General features: G+C 56.4%; 1 protein-coding gene across 1 annotated transcript in view; it reads left to right on the top strand.

The window, feature by feature from the left end:
* Positions 1-2,328: 2,328 nt before the first annotated feature.
* Positions 2,329-21,239, top strand: part of SDC3 (syndecan 3) — a 32,402-nt gene continuing 13,491 nt past the window's right edge. Inside the window, exon 1 of the mRNA XM_034069183.1 lies at positions 2,329-2,438. Within this exon, the coding sequence (XP_033925074.1) occupies positions 2,346-2,438 (93 nt within the window). The 5' untranslated portion in view covers positions 2,329-2,345. The remainder of the gene's footprint in view (positions 2,439-21,239) is intronic.

Below are 21,239 nucleotides of genomic sequence, written 5' to 3'. Positions count from 1 at the left end.
GTGAGCTGCTCAGGGCAGGCATGGAGGGGATGCCCCAGCAGCACCCACTGATGGTTCCTGGGTCGTGGGAGGTGTGAGGAAAGCAAAGCAAGCACCGAGCTCGTGTTCCTGAGTGCTCCCAGGAGCAGTGTTGGGCTCGGGGCTGTCCTCACCTGCAGCCATGTCCCTTTGTGCCCTCATTCCCTGTCTCAGCGCAGCCCCAGCTGTGTTTCATCCCTGCACCATTGCCCAGGACTCGGGATGTGGGGAGAAAGCAGCCTCCAGTTGTGGTCCTCATCTTCCTCACCCATCATTCGCTGTCGAGAGGAGCTGATCTGGGCTTTGAGCCCTTTTCCCCTGTGTTGGAAGGTCCTTCCCATCAGTCGGGGTCTCTCAGGACACCCAGGATCCATCACACTCACCCTGCCCTGACAGAACTGGATCCCCCTCTCCCAGAATGGGGTGGAACTGACCCAGTGGCAGCAAAACCCCTGAGCCCCGATTCTCGTGTCCAGGCCCCCCCCCCCTATTGCCCATGCCTGGCCTCGGGTGCTACCCCCTCGGTGGGGACCCACAGGCCTCTGGGCTCCATCCTCTGAGCTCCATCCTCTGAGCTCCATCCTCAGCTCCATCCTCCGGGCTCCATCCGGTCCCTGCAGCGGTGGCCGCGGCCACAGCGGGGCGGTGCAGCCCCGGCAACGGCAACAGCCTCGGCAACGGGGACCCCTCAGCACCCGCTCCCCCCCCGGCCCCGCTGCCTTTCCTGCACCCCCAAAGCCTCTCCCCGGTTCTGCTCCCCCCCCCCCCCCCCCCCCCCCCCGCTGATGCTATTGATGCGTTTCGGCATTTAATGATCGTTAATTTGGCTCCTGTTAATTACAATGGAGAGAAACGAGTCAGGTGGGGCCCCTGAGGCAGAGCCCCCCAAAGGGGAGGCTGCTCCCAGTTTCCCAGCAAGCAGGGAGCAGGAGGATGCTCGTATGGGAAGTGTCCGGATGCTCCCGATCCAAGGGCTCCGGTTCTAGCTGAATTTCATCAAATCCCAGCTTGGTTTGTGTTGGAAGGGACCTTAAAGCTCCTTCAGCTCCAACCCCTGCCACGGGCAGGGACCCCTTCCACGGGAGCAGCTGCTCCAAGCCCCTGTGTCCAACCTGGCCTTGAGCACTGCCAGGGATGGGGCAGCCACAGCTTCTCTGGGCACCCTGTGCCAGCACCTCAGCACCCTCACAGGGCATGAGCTGATGTCCCCTCCTAACCGGGCCCTGTGGGGCCCTGCTCCACCTTGCCCCCCCCCCCGGGTATATTTTCCATTCAGATGAGGGGGTTTATGACAATTCCAATGCATTTTTGGCCTTCACAGCGAGGGAAGGCCTAAAAGCGACTCATTCCCATCCCGTCTGTTCCCAGCTCACACCTGCACCCATTGGGGTGGCTGAAGGCCACGATCACCCCGTGGATGTCACTGCCCTGGGCTCTGATCCTGCTGCTTTCCCTCTGATTCCGGAAGGGGAAACTGAGGCAGGGTCTATGGTGCTGCTTGGCCCCCCTCTGGCAGCAGCTCCCACAGGATCTGTGGTATCCTTACCCAGTCAGGGGTGAGCAAGGGGCTATGGGGCAGGGCAGGAGGGGTCCCACCATGGGCCTGGATCCCAGGGGGTTCCTCTCCCCCATCTGCCTGTTGAGCCCCATCGCATCCTGCATCCCCCATCGCATCAGCATCACCCCATCTACCTCTGCCCCCCCCAGCCTGCCCCAGTGCTCTCTTTTACTTCCCCCAGTGCATCCCATCTACCCCTGGGTCCCCCAATACTCCTTAGATCCCCCTTTTATGTACCTCAAGCTCCCCCACACTTCCTCCTGGGCCCCTCAACTACCTCTGAGTCCCCCCATTGCCTCAGCACCACCCCATCTACCCCTGGAGCCCCCCATCTACCCCAGTCCCCCCCATCTACCCCAGCCCCCCCCATCTACCCCAGTCCCCTTTCCTCCACCCAGTGCATCCCGTTCCCCCCACGTTCCCCCCATGTTCCCCCCATCCACTTCTCCTACCTCCTCTGCCCCCCAATCCTCCCCTCTATGCTCCCACAGTGTCCCCCCATCCACTCCCGTCTCCGACCCCCCCATTGCCTCAGCACCGCCCCATTCACCCCCGACCCCCCCATCCCATCCCTCTCCCCCTTCTTTGGGTCCAGCCCCACCGCTTCTGTTGGGGGGGGGGATACGCGGGGGGGGGCGGCGCATCCCGCACCCCCCATCCCCCCCCTCCTCCTTCCTCCATCCCCCCCTCCTCCTGCGGGCGGTGGCAACAAAGCCTCGTCCCCGCCCCCCTCCGCTGCAGCCGCCGGCAGCGTCCTTGCGGCTCCAAGATGCCCGCGGAGGATCCGGCGCCGGCGGCCCGAGGGCTGCGGAGCCCTGCGGTGCTGCTGCTGCTGCTGGTGCTGAGCGGCCGCGCAGCGCTGGTGAGTGCTGGGAGCGGGGGGGGGGGGGGGGACCGGGACCGGGAGCGGAACCGGGACCGGGAGATGTGATCGGGATCGGGACCGGGCGAGACACGATCGTGACCGGGATCGGGATCGGGATGCGCTGAGGAAGGGGGGGGGATCGGGATCGGGATCGTGCCTGGGTTCGCCCCGGCCGCGGGGATCGAGGTACCGGGAGCGGGCGGAGGGGCTGCGGCGCGCACAGGCACCGGGAGGGGGGGTCTGAAGGCGCCGGTGCTGGGTTAGGGTGGTGGGAACGGTACCGGTGCCGGGTTAGGGGTGATGGGACCGGTACCGGCACCGGGTTAGGGGTGAGGCGACACCGGGGCTGGCACCGGCTCCTGGTGCCGTGACCGGTATAGGCGTCGTGCGCGGAGCCGGCGGGGTCTGGGGGGTGCGGGGATCCCCGAGCCCCACCGCGGTGTGTGCCCGAGGGGGGATCAGGACCCCACCCCCCCCCCCCCCCCTTCCGGGGGTGCCCCCCCCTCTGCTGCCCCCATAGCACCCCCAAAACAGCCCCCCCCCCCCCCAGCGCCAGGGCAGGGGCTCAAGGGGCAGGCGGGGTCCATCTGAAGGTCGCAGGGATGCGGCTTAAGGATAACCCTGGGAGAAGGGGGAGAGGGAACATCCCGCTCCAGAACAAGGAACTTGGGAAGGGAGCTCCCCCCCCCCCCCCCCCCCCATTCCTGCCTTCGGGAATCTCTCTCATGTCGGGATGGGCGTTTGCTCTGTGCTCGGGTTCTTCCCGGTGTTCCCTGCTCATGGATGAGGATTTTCCGTGTCTCCAGGAGGAAAACGTTTGTAGCTTCTCGTGGCACTTCCTAAACTGTTGCTCCCCATTGCAGGCACAATGGGGAAACCCTCCATGGGAGCCCCCTGCCTGCCCCCTGCCTGCCCCCTGCCTGCACCCTGCCTGCCCTCGCTGTCCATGGAAGCCTTTGGGGTACCCAGGGTGGCTTTGCAGGGTGCTGGGTGATGCTCTATGGGAAGGATCCCATAGGAGGAGGATGCCTTCATGCAACCAGAAGGCAATGGGAGAGCTCTGGGTGGGGAGAGGCCGGTGCCCCCTCCTCTGCTCTTCAAGAGGAGGAGACGAGCCCAGGGCCTGGCTGCTCCCCCACTGCACCCAATGACCCAAAGCTCTTCCTCACCTTCCTTCAGCTCTGGTTTGGGGGTGCTATGGGGGTACCTGGGGGTGATCCCGGCATTCCCGGCAGCCAAAGTCCCTTCCCAAAGAGCAGACGCAGCTCCGGTGCTGTGGAACACGAGGTGTGTGAATCACTCAGCTGAGCAGTGATGGGTACCAGGCTCCTGGTGATGCTGCTCACGCAGAGTGGTTTATGCAGCCCAATATTCCAATGTACCTCCCTGCTATCGATCCAGGGAAGCCCGAGCTCCATTGGCAGCTCTCTCGCATCCCTGGGTGAGAGGTGAGTGGGGCCATGCCGGTGTCCCCAGCACCCATGGTGGGCATGGGGGGGGGGCTGTGTGGCTGCTCTCTCCCCCCTTCCCTATTTGAGGCATTCTAGTTGTTGGTTAGTGGATGGTGCCACAGGCAGAGGCAGTTGTTCAGGATTATTAGGCAGGAAAGGTTATGGGGTGGGAGGTGGTGGGATGCTGGGATGCTCCTGGGGACCACAGGGACCCGAGGGAGAGGAGAGGCTGTGTTCTCCATGGGACATTGGGCATCCCCATCCGGAGGGGACCGAGGCCTCTCCCCTCCTCTTCACCGGAGCTTTTAGATCACTTGGTCTCATTGGACACAGTTTTGGCTTCTCCCTGCGGTCACCTGGATGGGAAGCAGCGATTCGGCACCGATCTGGTGCATCCCAGATGGATGCTGTGTTATGGGAATGCACACATGGGATGGGGACGGATCTGAGGACCCCCTGGAGCAGTTGTACGTGGGTAGCGCACACCCTGGTCCTGCCGGGGAGCCCTTGTCCGGAGCAGCACCCGGAGCTCCTTGCCCTGCAGGGAATGGACACTGTGTCCCAGCCCCTGCACAGGGACCAGGATTGATGGAGTGTTTGGGAACAAGTCTCCGGGAACTCGGCGCTTCCCTTTCATCTCTGACGGCTGCGATCCCTCTTGGGCTTGGTTTGGGAAGCTGGGTTTGGTCCTATGGGAATGGTTGCCTTTAACCCTTGGGTGTTCCATGGGACAGGAGCTGCCTCTCCTGCTCCTGGAAGTGGGTTTTCCCAACAGTGTCCTGGGCACATAGGGCTGGTTTTGTCTGGAAACAGCAACGAGCTCACCCTGCCCATCCCTGCTGTCCCCATCCCTGCTGTCCCCATCGCTGCTGTCCCCATCCCTGCTGTCCCCATCCCTGCTGTCCCCATCCCTGCTGCCTCCATCCCTGCTGTCCCCATCCCCGCTGTCCCCATCCCCGCTGTCCCCATCCCTGCTGTCCCCATCCCTGCTGTCCCCATCACTTTGGAGCCGGCTGTGGACCACTCTGGGAGGATGAGGTCTGGTCCTGTTTGGGATGCAGGCAGTTTGATGGAGAGGAGTCCCTGCATCAGTTGCTCTCATGGCTGGGGATGAGCTCAACCCCATATTAGAGACCTGAGAATCCAAGAGTGGGCAGTGATCTGTGCAGCTCGGAGAGCCGGCTGCTCCCCACCCCACAGGCCAATGAGGTCACTCCTTCCTCCTCCTCCTCCTCCTCCTTCATGCAGGGCCTTGGTGTGGATGCTGGTGGCCAAGTGGTGTCCAGGGTCTGTTTGGGGCCAGCACATGAGGTGCTTATTCATTAAGTGCAGGGGGGTGATGAGCTTTAACCCTCGGGAGAGGCCCATGCACGGGGCCATGGTGAGGTGCTGGGGTAGCGGCTGCATCCCTCGGGATGCTGGGGCTGGATGCATCACCTTAGCTGTGGCTGCTGGTGAGCCGTGACCTTAATTAGGGATCAACTCATCACCTTAATTACTGAGAGCATCGATTAGCTGTAACCTTTCCATGGTTCCTGGCTGCTCGTGTCCCTGTTCCTGCCCCTGCTGGGGCTTTGCCCAGCCCCATCCTGCTCCTCTTGGTAGGGAGCTGGGAGGTGATTCTGATGCAGTCCTGGATTCCTTTCCATGGGGTGAGGGTGGATGGGGTCTGGCATCCCCTGCTCCTTGCAATCCCTCAAAACCCACCCTTGGCTCAATGCATTGGGATGAAGGGGAACGAGGGACCCACAGATGCCCCATGGAGCAGCAGAGGTTTGGGGTGGAGCATCCCGGTGCTCCGGGGGCTGCTGTTCCATCATGTGCTGTGTAATGAGCTTTACTCAGCCTGGCTCCCAGGTGGTCGGATGCAATGACCCAGCCCTGTCTGCAGACACATCCCAGATCTCCCCATCCAGCTCCTTCCCCTTACAAGCAAGCAGTGAAGGGTCCCAGGGTCCTCTGGCTGCTGGTGCAGGCCAAGGGGAGGTTAAATCCCCAAGTGTCCCTAAAGCTTCTTTTCCCCTTGGAAGAGCATCCGGGAGACGCGCGGCAGCCCCGGGATACAGCAGCCAGGCTGGGGGAATGCCGGACCCGGCACAACGTGAGCCGGGTACAAAACGGGGCCTCCCAGTGCAGGGCTGTGCTCTGGGAGACCAGAGCTGTTCCCTTCCTGAGCCTTCAAATGGCTTTACAAGAGTCTTAGGTCAGGGAGTTAGATCCGAGGTCCTCATCCCTGTGCTTGGAGCAGGGCAGGGATGCCAGGTCCGAGCGCATCCTCATGCTCTGTCTATGCTCTTTGCTTTCCTTCTGCTGCCTGATGGGTGAACCCCTCACTCAGCACCTCTGCAATCCCAGCCTCAGGAGATGGGAGCAGGATTGATCCTGCGGAATGAGCGATGCCATTGGGACCCCCAGAAAGGGGCTGGTTTCCATCCCAGCCCCAGCGGAAGATGCTCGTCCCTCCCCATCCGTGTGCATGGAGGGAGGAGCAGCGGCTGCTGGGGAGGATTTCCCAGCTCTCCTATCCTCACTTTGCTTTTCCATGTTCCCTCCATGCAATGCATTAGGATGGGAGTAATAATTCCATTGGGAAGCACCCACCTTCCTGGGCCTTTCACAAGGAGAGGTGGCAAGGAGGGAGCAGGGAGTTTTGTGGCATCCTTCCCAGTTAAGTCACTTACTTATGTTGGGTTTCTTGTGCAGAGCTCCTGAGCATTCCATGACCTTCATAAGCAAAGCACAGGGCAAAGGCCCCTCTTTGTGCCCAGCCCCACGGCGCAGGATGGGAGCTGTGGAAGTCAAGGCAGGGGGATGGATGTGGGCTCATCCAGGCAGAGGAGCTGAGCCTGGCTGCAGCATCTGCCCTCCCCAAACGTGCTTGTTTGGGCCTTGTTGCAGTTGGGAAGGGATGGGATGGAGCCTGGTGCTGTGCAGGTGACACAGGGATGCTCCTGGTTCCTCTGGGAAGGTGAAGGCATCTTTAGATCTGTCTCTTTCAAGGCTTCTTGCTAAAAATGACTCCAGAAGTTCATTCTGGTCCTGGCTAAACCAGCACTGAGCCCCCCTGGGTCACTGGATGTGATGCATTGAGCAGATGGGAGGGATGGCATCGATGAGGGGGTGAACCTCGATGGGTACCACTGTGCTCCCCACCAGGGGATGGATGCTCCTTGACCCTCACATCCCACTTTCCACCTCACCCCCTCCTTTTCCCCCTTTCCATCCCAGAACAGGCGATTCCAGCTCCCTTGGGCCTGCCTCTGTTTGTTCTGCTCTTGCCCAGGCTTGTGTTTACATCTCTGTGGCCACGATGAAAGCATCTCCCTCCCTCGGAGCAGCTTGGCCACGGCTCAAACTATTCATTTCAAGATAAAAATAACAGCACCAACCTCAGGGCTGCTGCTTGGGCTCGGCCAGAGGCGGAACAGGGGCTGCTGGAGCAAGAAGGGGGTAAAACAACCCTCTATAGGGCACGTGTGCCCATTGCTGCGGCCCCCATTGGGGCAGAGGAGGCTGCGGCTGGGGGGAAGCATCCCCTTGCAGGAGCACAATTGTTGGCAAAACGGTTAATTTGCCAAAAAATGCTGTTTTCCAGAGGAGGAGGAGGGGAATGAAGCTGCTCCTTGAGCCGCCTTGGTCAGGCTCAATAGCTGCTGAGCAAGGGTGTGTGGTCCCAAGCATGGGCTTGGCGCGGTGCGGAAGGGTTGCTCATGTTAGGGGTGTCAAAAGCCCATCCTCAGGCTGTGTTTTGGGGGAAGGGAGTGGGAGTTTGGGTCCAAAATGAGCTTTTTGGATAAAGATCTGGTTTCTTTTGTATGTTCTGCAAGGGAAGCTGGAACTCAACAGAAGCTCCTGTGTTCCTCTCCCACCCCAGAGCAGTTTCCCTGCAGAGGCAGCGAGTGATGCTGGCATAGAGCATGCAGAGTGCTTTATTACCCCAACCCAGGTGTCAAGTCCACCATTTCCAGTTCATTTCAGGCAATTTTGGGTCCGGTGGGCTCCTAATAACTTTTCTAGGTGTTTTCTGTCTGTTGTGTCCAGTGCTGCCACTGGGAAACCTCCCTATGAAGATCAATCAGAGGAAGCTGGAATAATGCATTTTGCCTCCCAGTTTGGAAGCTCTTTGTCGAGCAGCATCATGCAGCCTTTAATGTTCCTTCTCCATGCATGGCTCCATGTGTGTTTGCTCCATGTGAGGTGAGGGTGTCGTGGGAATCTCCTGCCATTGGTGACAGGGAGGAGGTGCTTATGGAGAGCATGGGGAGGAGAAGGGATCAAGCACTTCAACCTCCCCAAGTCCTGGCTCCGGCCCAGTGGAAAAACCCGGAGCTGCCAGGTATTTGTTGATGAACTGGGATGGTTTTCCTGCAGCTCTGATGGGAGCTGCTCCTATGGGGAACTTCCCTTTTATGGAGGTGCTGGGACTCATCTGCGTGTCCCCATCCATGGCTTTGGGGTGCTCTGGTCCTCAGCTGTCATCACCGCTCCCTTTGGCACCAGGATAAATCATGGAATCCCAGACTGGTTTGGGTTGGAAAGGACCTTAAAGCTCATCCAGTTCCAGCCATGTGCAGGGCCACCTTCCACTAAAGCAAATGGGAGAGCCTGGTGTTAATTAGGGAGTATGCTGATATGTATTTGCTAATCAGGGTATCAGAGGCATCAAGTGCAATGAGCTGGGATGAAAGAGGGTCCTGTGCTGGGTTTAGTGGCTGTGGGGAATCCTCATCCCACTGGGCTCCCTGGGTACCCATTGTAGATGCTGGGATGCTCTGGTGAGTGGAGCTGCCCGGATGCAGCTCCCAGCATCTGTGATGGGTTGTTCCTGTCCCCAAAGGCTGGGCTCCCCTTGCAGACAACCAGGCTCAAGCTGTGTCTGTAGCACCCGAAACAGGACCCACAAACAGGCTGCAACGTGGGGATTTCATTCCCAATCCAAGAGGAAACTGGAATTAATCCCAGCTGTAAAGAGAAGGCAACAGGCAGGGGCTGAAGGAAGCAACAGCTTTGTGTCCTGCCTCCTTCCCACCAGAGCTGGGTCTAAACAGTGACTCCTCAGCCTCAGTCCCTTGCAGCCTTTGTGCCCTTGGGTTTTGTGCTGAGCTCAAAGCAGCAGGATAGGGACTGGGGGGGATGAACCCCATGTGCTCCCCGTGGGACTGACAAGTGTTTGGTACAAAGAGTGTTTCTGCCTTGGTTTTGTGTTGGTTTCTTTCCAAGGAGCTTTTCCCTGCTGGTACCACCAGCCTGGTGCGATGCTGAGGATGCGGCTGGAGCCATCCTGGCTCTAAAGCACCCACTGGTACAGGAGAGGGTCCCAGAGACCCACATGTGGGCTTTTCCTTGTGACCCAGCTCCATATTCCCTGCTTCTCTTGCCAGCTCCAGTGGGAGCAAGGAATGCATCTGCAGCAATTCCGGAGGGCTGTGCATCCCAGTGCTGTAACCCCTGCAGGAAAAGCAGGACTGAATCCATGCTGGGTAACTTCATAATGCTCACGATGCTGGGACAAGGAAAGGATCAGCTGCTTTCCATGGGGCAGGATTAGGGGGCAAAGCCCCCATGCTCCCAAGCCACCCCTCATCCCATCCCATGCCAGTGGGGTTTTGCATCCCTGGCTTAGGAAACGGTGGCTGCATCCCCCTCCCCATCCCTCTCCCTTATTTCCCTCTGCAGCCGGAGCATTGAGCCTGATGGGCTGTATTAAAGTCAGGATGTGAGCAGGACAAGCTGCCAGCAATTAGGCTGGGCCCTCCCCCAGCAGTGGGAGAGGAGCAGGGCTGGGGCCAGGCTGTGGGGAGAAGGGGCCATTTCCTCCCTCCTGCTCCGCTCTGGATGCTCAGAGCAGGTGAGGGGCAACATGGGGTGAGTTTCCCTTCCCATGGGGAATGCTGGTGGTGAAATGGGTTGGGTTCAGCGCCGGGTGTTTGCATGGGAGCCTCTCAGTGTCCTCTTTGCTCCAGATTGGATGTGCAGAGGGACTCTGCATCAGGAGCTGCAGGGACAGGCCAGGGGGAATGGCTTGAACCTGCCCAAGGGGAGACTGAGCTGAGCTCTTAGGCAGAAGCTGTTCCCTGTGAGGGTGCTGAGGCGCTGGCACAGGGTGCCCAGAGAAGCTGTGGCTGCCCCATCCCTGGCAGTGCTCAAGGCCAGGTTGGACACAGGGGCTTGGAGCAGCTGCTCCAGTGGAAGGGGTCCCTGCCCATGGCAGGGGTTGGAGCTGGAGGAGCTTTAAGGTCCCTTCCAGCCCAACCCAGGCTGGGATTCAATGCTTCTAAATCCCTCTCCAGCAGCTGAGCATCCTGCATCATCTCTCCCACAGCAGTGCAAGGGACCAGTGGTTCTGGGGCATCTTGGAAGCTCACCCAGCACCCACTCCCCTGCATGAGGAATGGGCTGGATCCCACCTCTCGGTGCAATTCCAGCTGCTGCCAGTGAGTGCAATCAGTTTGCCTCCAGCTATAAATATCTCAGAGAGCAGCAAAGCTCCCAAAGGGTTTAGGCACTGTCTATAGTTGTCTGCAGTGGAAACACATCTTATCTTGCATGGGTGGTGGGATCCCCGTCTAGGAATGGGGTGGAAGATGACACAACGGGGGAGGAGGATGGCTTTCCATGTGGATATGGAGCTGGATCCTCTCCCTGAGACCGGTGTCCTGGTCCTTTTGCTCCCTGGCAGCACTGAGTTGCTCCGCTCCAGGTCTTGCTTATGCCGAGCATCAGTCGAAGTTGCTGTCTGAGAGCAGAGGAAAGGGCCATAAAACATTTATAGCCCTTGAAAACTGCCAAGGAAATGTCTGTCTGTTAAACCAGAGGAGCAATTAGAGGGGAAAACAGGATCAACCCAACAAGGCGCTTTGTGTTATTCCAGCTCTTTTCCGAGTGCTCCCCATCCTCAGCTGGGGCTGTAGGCTCTGTACCTCCTCCTCTCCCACCACCATCTGGAGGATGGGACAAGCTCTAATCCCCCTCCCATAACCCAACCGTATCTAATTCCAACCCCCTGCCTAAGAGCTCAGCTCAGTCTCCCCTCGGGCAGGTTAAAGCCATTCCCCTTGGCCTGTCCCTACATCCCTTGTCCCAAGCCTTGACTTAAAGAGGAAGGGCACCAAGGAGTTAAATGGGTTCCTTCCTTCTGGGGCTTGCAGCGGTGCTGGAGCAGGGTTGGTGCCTCCTGAATGCCTCTGGATGTTGTTCATTAGGGAAGCTTGGAGTGCAGAGGGATTTATGGTGTGTGCATGACCCCTTCCTGGGGTGAGGATGGGGCAGGAGGGGAGGGAAAGCAGCTGCTCCCACAGAGCCAGGCCAAATCCTGCCCTAAGGGCAACTTCAATGGTACTGCTGCAGCGGGACCTGGAAAACCTCCTTTTCCTGGAGCTGATGGTTACACTGGGTGTAGGAAAGTGGGATAATAGAAAGAACCTGTTGTGAGGAGAAGCTGGCCTGGGTTGACCTGAAACCCAAGGGTCAGTTGCTGTTTCAGGCTGATAAATGGTGTGATTTTGTTGGTTGCTTTAGCAGGGATTTGCCTTTCTGATGCCACCACCCCAGCAGTGAAACCCAGGACAAAACATCTTCCTCTTTAGTGAAATGGAACCTTTGGTTCTGTTTCCTTCCCACTCTGAGCTGTGAGAGCTTCTCAGGGTCTCATTTTCCAGCTTTCCTGCTTAGTTAGAACTGGGAAAGCTTTTCCAAGCACCAGGAATCCCTCAGTTTGTGGAGCTGAGGCTTGGAGGAAAACCATGGTGTGTGGTGGGAGATGGTCACTGGGTGGAGAGGTTCTTCCTTGCTCTGTACAGAGGCCAGAAGTGTCTCCATAAGAGAGAAGCTGGGCATGGGGTGAAAAGTCCTCATGGCTTCTCTTGCTGAAATCCTCTAGGATGGAGCTCTCCCTGCTTTATTTTGCCTCTTGGTCTGATGGCTTTTGGGTTGTGGGTAAGAAGTTGCAGGGTTTGGAAAGGTGAGGCTGGGTCCTGGGTGTCATTTGGTGTTTGCTGTGGGATGCTGGTGTGTTTGACAGTCCCCGTGCAGGGATGCTGGTACCCGTCCCCATGCTGAGATGCTGGTACCCGTCCCCATGCTGGGATGCTGGTACCCGTCCCCGCGCAGGGATGCTGGTACCTGTCCCTGCGCTGGGATGCTGGTACCCGTCCCCATGCTGGGATGCTGGTACCCGTCCCCATGCTGGGATGCTGGTACCCATCCCTGCACAGGGATGCTGCTATATTTGACCATCCTGCTCTGGGGATCCCGGTATATTTGACAGTGCATTGACTAACCAGGGGGTGAGGGAGAGCCCTGAATAGCTCTGAACAAATAGAACGTGTCAGGAAGGGCTATTTCCACCAGAAAGCTAAAGCTTTAATCTTTACCACTATAGGAAACATGAAGCAGGACCCTCCTTCCTGCCTGGATGTTTGCTGAGCGCTGCCCAGGCTGGGGGCAACAACAGGCTGTGAAATAAGTATCAGCATTCCTCCCCTTGGGAACTCCCGGTTGCCATCCTCAATTCCAAGCTGCAGGCAGACCCTGCGAGCAGGGAGATGCTCAGCAGCAATGGATTATGTTTGGGTTTTCTTGTGTTAACTTGATGGAAGAAGCCGTGTTTCTACAGAAAGCAATTAGTTTGTGCAGTCCTTAAGGGAAGGAGCATCCCAGAGGCACCGGTAAAAGCTGATTGTGTTATGTTCAGTGGTGCAAAAAGGCTTATAAACTCCAAAATAGCATGTGCAGGGTGCGTGGGGGTCTCTGTGCCATGTGCTCGGTGCTGGAAGAGCCTTGTGCTGGTGGGCTCTGGAATGGCAGCAAGGAGCAGGAGATGGAGATGCAAGGAGCTGAGCCCCAGCACGTGTGACACGTGTGGGAAACGGGGCCTGAGCTTGCTCAGGGTCCAAAGCAAGTTGCAATGAGTCTGTGATTAAACCCACCAGCAGCTCCCAACCCATTAGCCCCTTCCCATATAGATCCCATTGCCGGCGGCGTTCCGGAGGTGCCGGCAGCCGTCGCATCCCCCGGGAGCTGTTGGTTTGGGTGTGAAACCAGGAGTTTACGTCAAAAGCGGGACTCCCGGCTTATTTCTGCTCTTGGCGAGGGGGTGGGCTGCTTAGGGGGGTGTGTGTTGAGCTGAGCCTGCCGCAGCCATGGATTGCACCCACATCCCATCGGGATGCAGGAAAGTAGGTCGTGGCCGTGCTGGCGTTGCGGGCTCCGTCCTACATATGGAGATAGGGTCTATTTCTGGCTGCTTGCATGACTGTGGGCTCAGGCTGCTCCGAGCAACTTCTCACCCTCCATCAGGCACATCCCAGTGGTGCTGGGGCCCTGTGCCTGTGTCCGGTCCTGTTTCCACCTCTGGAGTGAGCAGTGGATGCTTGTGGGTCTGCAGTTTTAAGGTGAAGCTTTGGGATTGCCTCCTGCTCCAACCAGCACATCCCCCTGCTCCTGGGATGGATGCTGAGCTCCATCCCACTGGAGCAGCAGTGCCGGGAGGATCCTGATCCAGAACCTGCTTCCCAATGTTTTGGGGGTTTTTTGTTCCTTTGAGTGATAAGGCAGGAAAATCCCATTGAAGCTGCAGTTGTGAAGCATGAAGCTTGTCTGGGATGAGATGGGGCATCTCTCTCCCCTCTCTATCCCCATCAAGGGTGTCCCTCCAATGCTTCCCTTTAACCCAGCTCTGTATAACTCCTCCAGGCTGGAGTCCCTCTGGAGGCTGCAGCACGTTTGCATTTGGCAAGCGCAGCATCTTAATCAGCATCCCTTCCCATTTCCATGACAACTCCAGGGAAGGTGGGCAGCGGAGCACGCACCAGCTTGCAGCCACCCCAGCCTACTGGTCAGCCATGCATCCCCCCTCCATGCATCATTCCTAATGAAATGCCATAAGGAAAAGGGCTGTGTGGGAAAAGGGATCTTTCGTTTCCTCATCAGTGGCTTGGGGGACGTGCTGGGGGAGAAGAGGAGTTGATATTCATCTCCAGCTGCCTGCAAGAGGCTTTAATCTATTCCCAATTAATCATTATTAGGAGGTCCATTAACTGTGGCTCAGTGTGAGAAGGGATTGGGAGGGGCAACGGGGCTCCAGGAACTGAACTGCAGTGGTTGTAGGGGCAGGTAGGTGATGGCTTTCATGGCATCAGGGTAACCATAGCTTTTCTCCTTCCCGTGCCACCTAAACATGGCAGGAATGAGGCATCCCCACACCGTCCCTGTGTTTTCATGCATGTATTGCCATTTCCATGGATGCTTCCAGCATCCCTAAAATGATGCTGAGAACAGGGAAACTGAGGCAGCAAATGGGAGGGAGAGGAGGATGGTTTGCAGGGCTGAGATCTGCCCTTGTAGCCATCCTCTTCTCACCCCAGCCCATCCTCAGAGGCTCAGTGCTCCCCTCACCACCTCAATGACCACAATTAAACCAATCCTGGGAGATGAAGTGGCATTTAAAACACAAAATAAGGTTAATAAACAATCCCACAATTGCTTTTTGTGGTCATTAAAAGGCTTTTTCCTCCCACAGTTGCCTCTCCTGTGGTTTCAATGGAGCATCCCCTGGCACGGAGACAGCACCCTGGCTCACCAAAGCCATCCCATGCTCCCCAAGGGGCTATTTGGGGCAGTCCAGGTTTCTCCTTTATCTCTTTAGCGGTGGGAGGAAATAGTTGTGGTGCATCTGACCTGTGCCAGTATCACCTACGAGTGGCACGAGTCACTCCATGGCTTCCTCCATGGAGGAATGACACGATGCTGGCCTGGGATAAGTGGGATTTCTGCCTCCTGAGTCACTGCCTGGGACAGAGCATCACGTGCCCCAAGGCAGAAGAGGGTTTCAGCCTGGATCATGGTCCTGGGCTCTATCCCTGTGTCCCCATGTAACCGTGCTGAGCTCATCCCATCTCTGCCGCTCCTGGGTAGGGCTGAGCCTGGCTGCTCCCTATGGGAAACCTCATGGAAAAGAGATTTGAGGTGTGGTGTGGCCTATTCCCATGTCCTGCCTGTGTCGATGGGTGATCTCTCTTGGCACAGAGGCATTTCTAAACCAAACCTTTCCTTCCACAAGCAGCTCTGAGATCATTTTCTTCCTCCCGTAGCACAATTGAGCATTGTCCTCCCTATTCCACTGAAAATTAAGGGGGAGACATGAGCTAAAACACTGTGGTCCCCTTCTCGCTGTTGATGCGGCTCCACAAGCATCCCAAAGCCTTTCCCCCTCTGCAGGGAAGGGGTTTTCCCTGCTAAAGGAGGGGATCTACAGGTCTTAGGGACCAAATCTACGCTGCTGGTCCCTGCCTGCATCTCAGTGCTAGGACCAGCCCAGCCTGGTGGATGGGTGGGAGGGCTGAGGCTGCGCTTGGCTGGCTTTTGAACAGGGTAATTGCTCTTTTCCTTGCCTATTCATTGTTAGCAACGGGCTGTTATCTGAGCAGGCAGGGAGCAAGCTGCCGCTTGGCTGGAGGGAGCTTTCAACCCGGCTGAAACGAGGCTTCAGGGCTGAGAACTGGGGCACAAAGAAATGATAGCCCCAGTTCTTTATCTGAGCTATGACCCAGCCCCAAGTGGGAGCCGGAGCTGGCCTTGTATTGCTTGGGAAGGGTGTAGCCAATGTGAAGCCAAATGCTGCTCCTAGGAGCCCGTCTGTGTGCACAGAGGGTTCTGAAGGGTCCTGGTGTTGCACTATGAAGCCTATGATTAACTCCCTATGGGATGCTGGTGGGAGCAGAGACTCCCTCTGCTCCAGCCGATGGGTATTTATGTGCTGTTGGGTAGAGCATCTCACCCACCCACTGAGCACAGCACCCACTGCTCACCCTGTGCTCCCCCTCCTCTGTACACTCAGACACCCCAAATACCCCATTATCCCCAGCCGGGAGTCCCTTGGCATCACCCATGGAGCCAGCACAGATGGGGATGTGCCATTAACGCCTCTTTGGAGCCCATCTGCTCCGTGTCCTGGTGCTGGCTGCGCTTTGCCAAGTGCCCATGAGTCACCCGTGTGGGGTATTTTTACCTCCATCACTCCAGGCTCCTGAGTTGCACATCTCCCTCCACAGATTCCCTTTTCCCCCTCCTTAATTAATGGAAACCATCCAGGTGTGTAATAATAGCACCGGGTGACCTGTATTTTGCACACTCTGCATTGTAATTAGGAGCTGGAACACAGAGACTGTGGAAACCTTTCCTGGCTAGAATTAGGGAGAGAAAACCAGGGATTTTTTAATCCATGGTGGGAAATGTAGCAGGAGAGGGTCTGGATCTGGCCCCGCTGCCTCCCACCCATTCCAGCAGCTTCCATCTCCCCTGCACCATCCCAAGGTGTGGGTACACCTTGATCGGTAGGTTTTATATATACATATATAATGAATATACCTTGGGATATACCTTGGTTGGTAGGTTTTGTATATATATATAATGGATATACCTTGGGATATACCTTGGTTGGTAAGTTTTGTATATATATATAATGGATATACCTTGGGATATACCTTGGTTGGTAGGTTTTGTATACATATATAATGGATATACCTTGTTTGGTAGCTTTTAAGCCTAGAAAGGACCATGTAATCAAGTCAGACGGGTTTATACAGCTCCTTCAGGCTTGTTCCAACAGCTCCATGTCCTTCTTACAAGGGAAAACACCCCATGGGCATCTCCTGCCTGTGTTTAGGGAAGGTTTGGACCAGACCTACCAAGGTTAGGAGCAAGATGGAGAATGATGGGACCCATCTCCCAGTAGGGAGCCCTGGGGAGGATGCTCTTGGTTGGGGACCACTCTCAGGTCGCACCTTGACTCCTGCCTTGCTCTGCCTGGTTAAGCAGTGGCTGTAATTCCCTTTAATCCTCACAGACAGGCTCCTGCCACCTCCTTACCTGCACCATGGACCTTCACCACAGGCGGCCCCGCACCGGCAATCGGCTTATGGAGATAAAGCCATGGGGACAGGAGGGACAAAGGGAGGTCGTGGGGTTTTGGGGGGCTCAGTGTCCATCCCAATAGGCTCAGTTTGGTCCTGGTGGGGTTTGGGGGCCAGGGAGAGCAGAGCTGTTGCCACTTCCCACCCCCAGGGTGGGATGTGAACCCAAACCCACATTGTGAGTGCATCTGGATGGTGTAAACCGCTTCATTTCCTATGGGGAGAGGAGGGGACACCCTCTTCCCACCAGCCACATTCAGATGCATCCCTTGGTTTTCATTCTGGCTGATGTCAATGCGCCTTCCCCATCCCTGCGTTTGATGCCTCATCTGAAACCTTGTCCTTGGGGATACCAATGTGTAGTAACGAGTCCCAGAGGTTCATGATACCAGGTGCTAAAAATAGGGCTTTTTATCTACAGACACGTGTCCTTGTGCCTTTTGGGAAGCAGGCATGAGGAAAGGCAGAAGTGGAATGGGGATGAGTGAGAGCTCCAGGCTGCTGGGGGCAACGTGGGCATTGGGGTGCTCTTTGGGGTGCTGATGTTTGTGGCTGTAAGGAAGAGCAAGGGAGATTCCTGCTCGTTTCAGAGGTTATGGTGTGAGGTTGATGGAGCCATGCTGGGGTTGTGCTCTGTGACTCAGTTTCCTTATGGGGGAAAAGGGGGTGCAGGTGCCTGGATAAGAGTGGCAGAGGGATAGGAATTCCTGACCCCTTTGGTCAGACAAGGGTTGCTCTCCCATCGCAGTGTTACAATGGATGCGCTCGCTTGTGCCACCTCCCTGCTGGCATTTTAGCATTGAAGCCTCCCCAGGTAAATCCTCCACTTCATTACACCCTAAAACCCCATCAGATGCAAAGGCACGAGGTTTTATGCCTCCCTCCCCCCACGGCACCAGCAATCCCTCAGGATCTGAGTGCCCAGCAAGGGCTCCGGGTAATCCCTTTGCTATCACATCCTTAATCCTCACCCTGTCCCTCGCTGAACCGGCTGTGGGGCAGAGGAAGGGAGCATGGAGCTTGGGTTTGCTTCCGAGTGCTGGGGTGAGCCTGGTGCTGGTTGTGTTGCAGCAAGGTGAGTGGGAACAGTCCCCTGTCCATCCTTGTGCTGCACCCCAGTGTTTCATAGCACCATGGGATGGTTTGTGTTGGAAGGGACCTCAAAGCTCCTCCAGCTCCAGGCAGGGACACCTTCCATAGAGCAGCTTGCTCCAAGCCCCATCCAGCCTCTCCTATCACTTCAGTATCCCATCCCCAGCATGAGCATCTGGATGTGCTCTCAGCACTGAGCTGGGGCTCCTGCTCTCCCCATCCACAGCTCAATAGCCAAGGAGACCTGGATGCAGCTGGGAAGCTGCCTTCATCCAAGGCTCTGGCCTTGCTTTCCCACCTTGCTTGCACCCAAGCCTGCCTCCTTTGCATGCAAACCGTGTCTCATGGTTGGAGCATCATTTCTGGTGCTGGGTAAGCACCCAGGCTTTGAGCCCTGTGCAGGGCTGGGATGTGGTGGGAAGGTCACCAGCAGCCATGAAAGCAAACAGGGAGAAGGCAGCAGGGTTTTTAACCTAAACCTTGCCTTTTGAAGGGGTTTGTGGTGGACTCAGCAGCAGCCGCTTGAGTCATAACCTCATCACCGCTCTGCTGAGCAGCAGCAGTGGGGACCTGGCTGCTTGCTCCAGTCAGAGGAGGAATCAATGGAAGTGGTAGTTGGAGGGGTGGAAGGGATGTGAGTGCTGGTGGGGAGAGGCCCAAGCTTTTATTAGAGCAACTGATACGGTTGGGGGGAAAAAAGCTCCAAAGCAGATAAGCTTCAGCGCTCGCGAGTCTTTATTCAGGTCCTAAATAGAAACAGCTCAGTCAGATCACTGGTTTATTTTAATCAATTTTAGATCTGGATAAAAAAGAAAAAAAAAGGAAAAGAAAAAGGCTGGAGAGCTGGAAATAGCTTTTTCCTGGTGGTTTTTCCTCCCTTTTATTTGCTTCCTGGGGAGCCCCATCACTGCAGCAGGGCTGGACAGTGCTGTGAGTGCATGGGGAACGCTGCTGGACCAGGTTATCGCCCCATCACCTCCAGACACTGGAGGCTTTGGCTTTTTACACCCCCTGAGGACAAGGTTGTGTGAGATGGGGGCCAGGACTCCTTGATCCTCTCCTAAGCTTGAGGGGAGATGCTGCCCAGTTGCTTTGTGACTCAGTTTCCCCACCTGAATGGCAGAGAGGATACAGGCCCTACAAGTTACAGTCGGGGAGGTCTGTGTCACACCAGGATGCTGCTGTATCCATGGGATGAAGAGCGGTCCCTTTGCATGGCTCCTGCTCTGCTAATCCTCTTGAGGGGTGATGCAGGAGCCTCCAGCTGGGCTGTGGGGTCTGTCCCCACTCCAGTATGGGCCTGTTGTAAGTGCACAACAGTGATTGTCCCCTGGGTCATTGCAACCCCACTCTGACCCCGCAGGTGGGATGCTTCGAGGTGCCCAGGCTGGGGATGCTTTGCTCTGTAGGCACCAGGGATTTGCCTTCAGCCATTCCCAGGATTCCTCCATCCATGATGGACATCAGCTTCCAGCTGCTGGAGATCTCCTTTCCTTGGCAAACACATTTCCTCTCCTAAAGAGAAGGGAATTGATGCTGGGTGTCTGTCCTTGCTGGTGCACCCTGGGCACAGCACTCAGCACCTATGGGTACGGTACCCAGTACCCAGCCTCTCTTCTCTGCTGGTGGCACGGTGTTGCCCTTGGGCTCTTACAAGTGCTGGGGTGCTGGGTAGCTGTTGCCTTAAGGCCACTGGTTGTCATCCCCATGGGGATGCTGAAACGCTGCTGTCCCACTCACTGTATCAGCCACAATCATCCCTGGAAAGGCTGCATGGAAAAGGCTTGTTTAGTTACATTGCATTCAGAGGACTTCATCTGGGGGCAGGAAACAAGGAGGCTCAGGGTGTATATATATACTTGAACAACTCCTTTCATACATCCACCCATCACATGCAGGCAGAATACCTTGAAATGCTTCCCATTGCATACAAAAAGCGTTCAAATCCCCCATTCCCAGTGTAAGGACAGCAAGAACACGAAGTGGTTTTGTCCATTGGCAGGAGCTTTGCTCATTTATAAGGCTGGAAACCTCCAGCTCTTTTATTACCTTGGTAAGCTGAGCCCTGCAGTGTTTCCTGGGCAAGGACCAGTAACCAGAGATGGGCACCACTGAGGTCAAGGTTCTCATCTCCAGCAGGTCCAGAGCATTAGCTTTCATTTGGAAACCTTACCTTCAGTGCACAGTGCAGAGGCTAAGCTATTCCAGATGGGACTTACAGGGAACCACGTCCTGTGTTTGGGGTGATCCCATTGCTGCGGCCCGTTCCATTGCTCCTGAAGCCAGTGGGTCCTTTGGGCCCATGTCTCCTCCCTTTGCACAAGGCAGAGTGCAGTGCAGTGAACAGATGCAGGTGCTCTCCTGTGCAGGCAAAGTCGTGCTTTCAAAGCTGTGTATTTATTGTCTTTGTTACACACAAGGTTTCATTGCTGAACGCCTCTGGATGCGGAGGGGAACGCAGGCACTGAACTGAAGGGGCTGGTGCTGTTGGAAGGGAGATTGATTACATTTCCAGATGAGTAACTGCAGCAGATAAAGTTCAGGGTGGATAAATATAGGTTGAGGGCTCTTTGTGTGTGGATTAGAAAGAGGAAATACCTTTTTTCTCCCTCAATTGAGTTGCTCCAGGCGTGATGTGCTGCGTGTGGGAAACATCAACCTGCTCCTCAGCCCTTCTGGAGGGAGAGGTTCGGTTTGCAGCTGGGAAATGAAGTGAATCGGATGGTTGCTGCTTGCCCAGAGGGGCTGCATAGAGCCAGGATGCAGCCCCAGAATGGCTATTGGCCTTTGTGGCATCACCTCTCCCCTCTAGGCATGGCAGCAAGGGCAGGGAGTCCAGTGTGAGCTGCCCACCCTGCTCTAATGCTCATAGGTGAGCTGAGTGATGAGACAAGACAGCAGGAATTGGGTTACTCTCTGCTGAGAAGCTCTTCCACGTGCACTGGGAACCACTCACTGTTTGCAAGGAGCCTGAGCTGGGGTTTCACACGCCTTTTGCAGTGCTAATACCTGGTCGCTCTGAATCTAATCATGCATTGATCTATTTTTAAGGTGCTAAAAAATGGGAGTTACTTAAGTGTCAAGCAAGAAACATTTGGTGTTTGCAAGTCTTTCAAGTGCTGGTTGATTAACTCTCTCCACACCCCCGAAATCAGGTGCATTCCCACAGTGATAGTGGCACATTGGTCCTAGGAAATCACTGCACCTCACTAGGAACCGGATGTCCCCAGTGTTATCCCTGTACCTCCGTTAACCCATGTGCTCTTGCCCCATCCCTTCCTGGTTTTGCTTGGGGTCTTGTCCTTGTGGATGGTCTCGACAAGGATTACCCCCCCCTTGCCAGG

This window comes from Melopsittacus undulatus, chromosome 14 (assembly GCF_012275295.1).
Source record: "Melopsittacus undulatus isolate bMelUnd1 chromosome 14, bMelUnd1.mat.Z, whole genome shotgun sequence".
NCBI classification, from domain to species: Eukaryota; Metazoa; Chordata; class Aves; order Psittaciformes; family Psittaculidae; genus Melopsittacus; species Melopsittacus undulatus.
The sequence above is the reverse complement of the archived record's forward strand: the minus strand, read 5'-3'. Positions and strand labels throughout refer to the sequence as shown.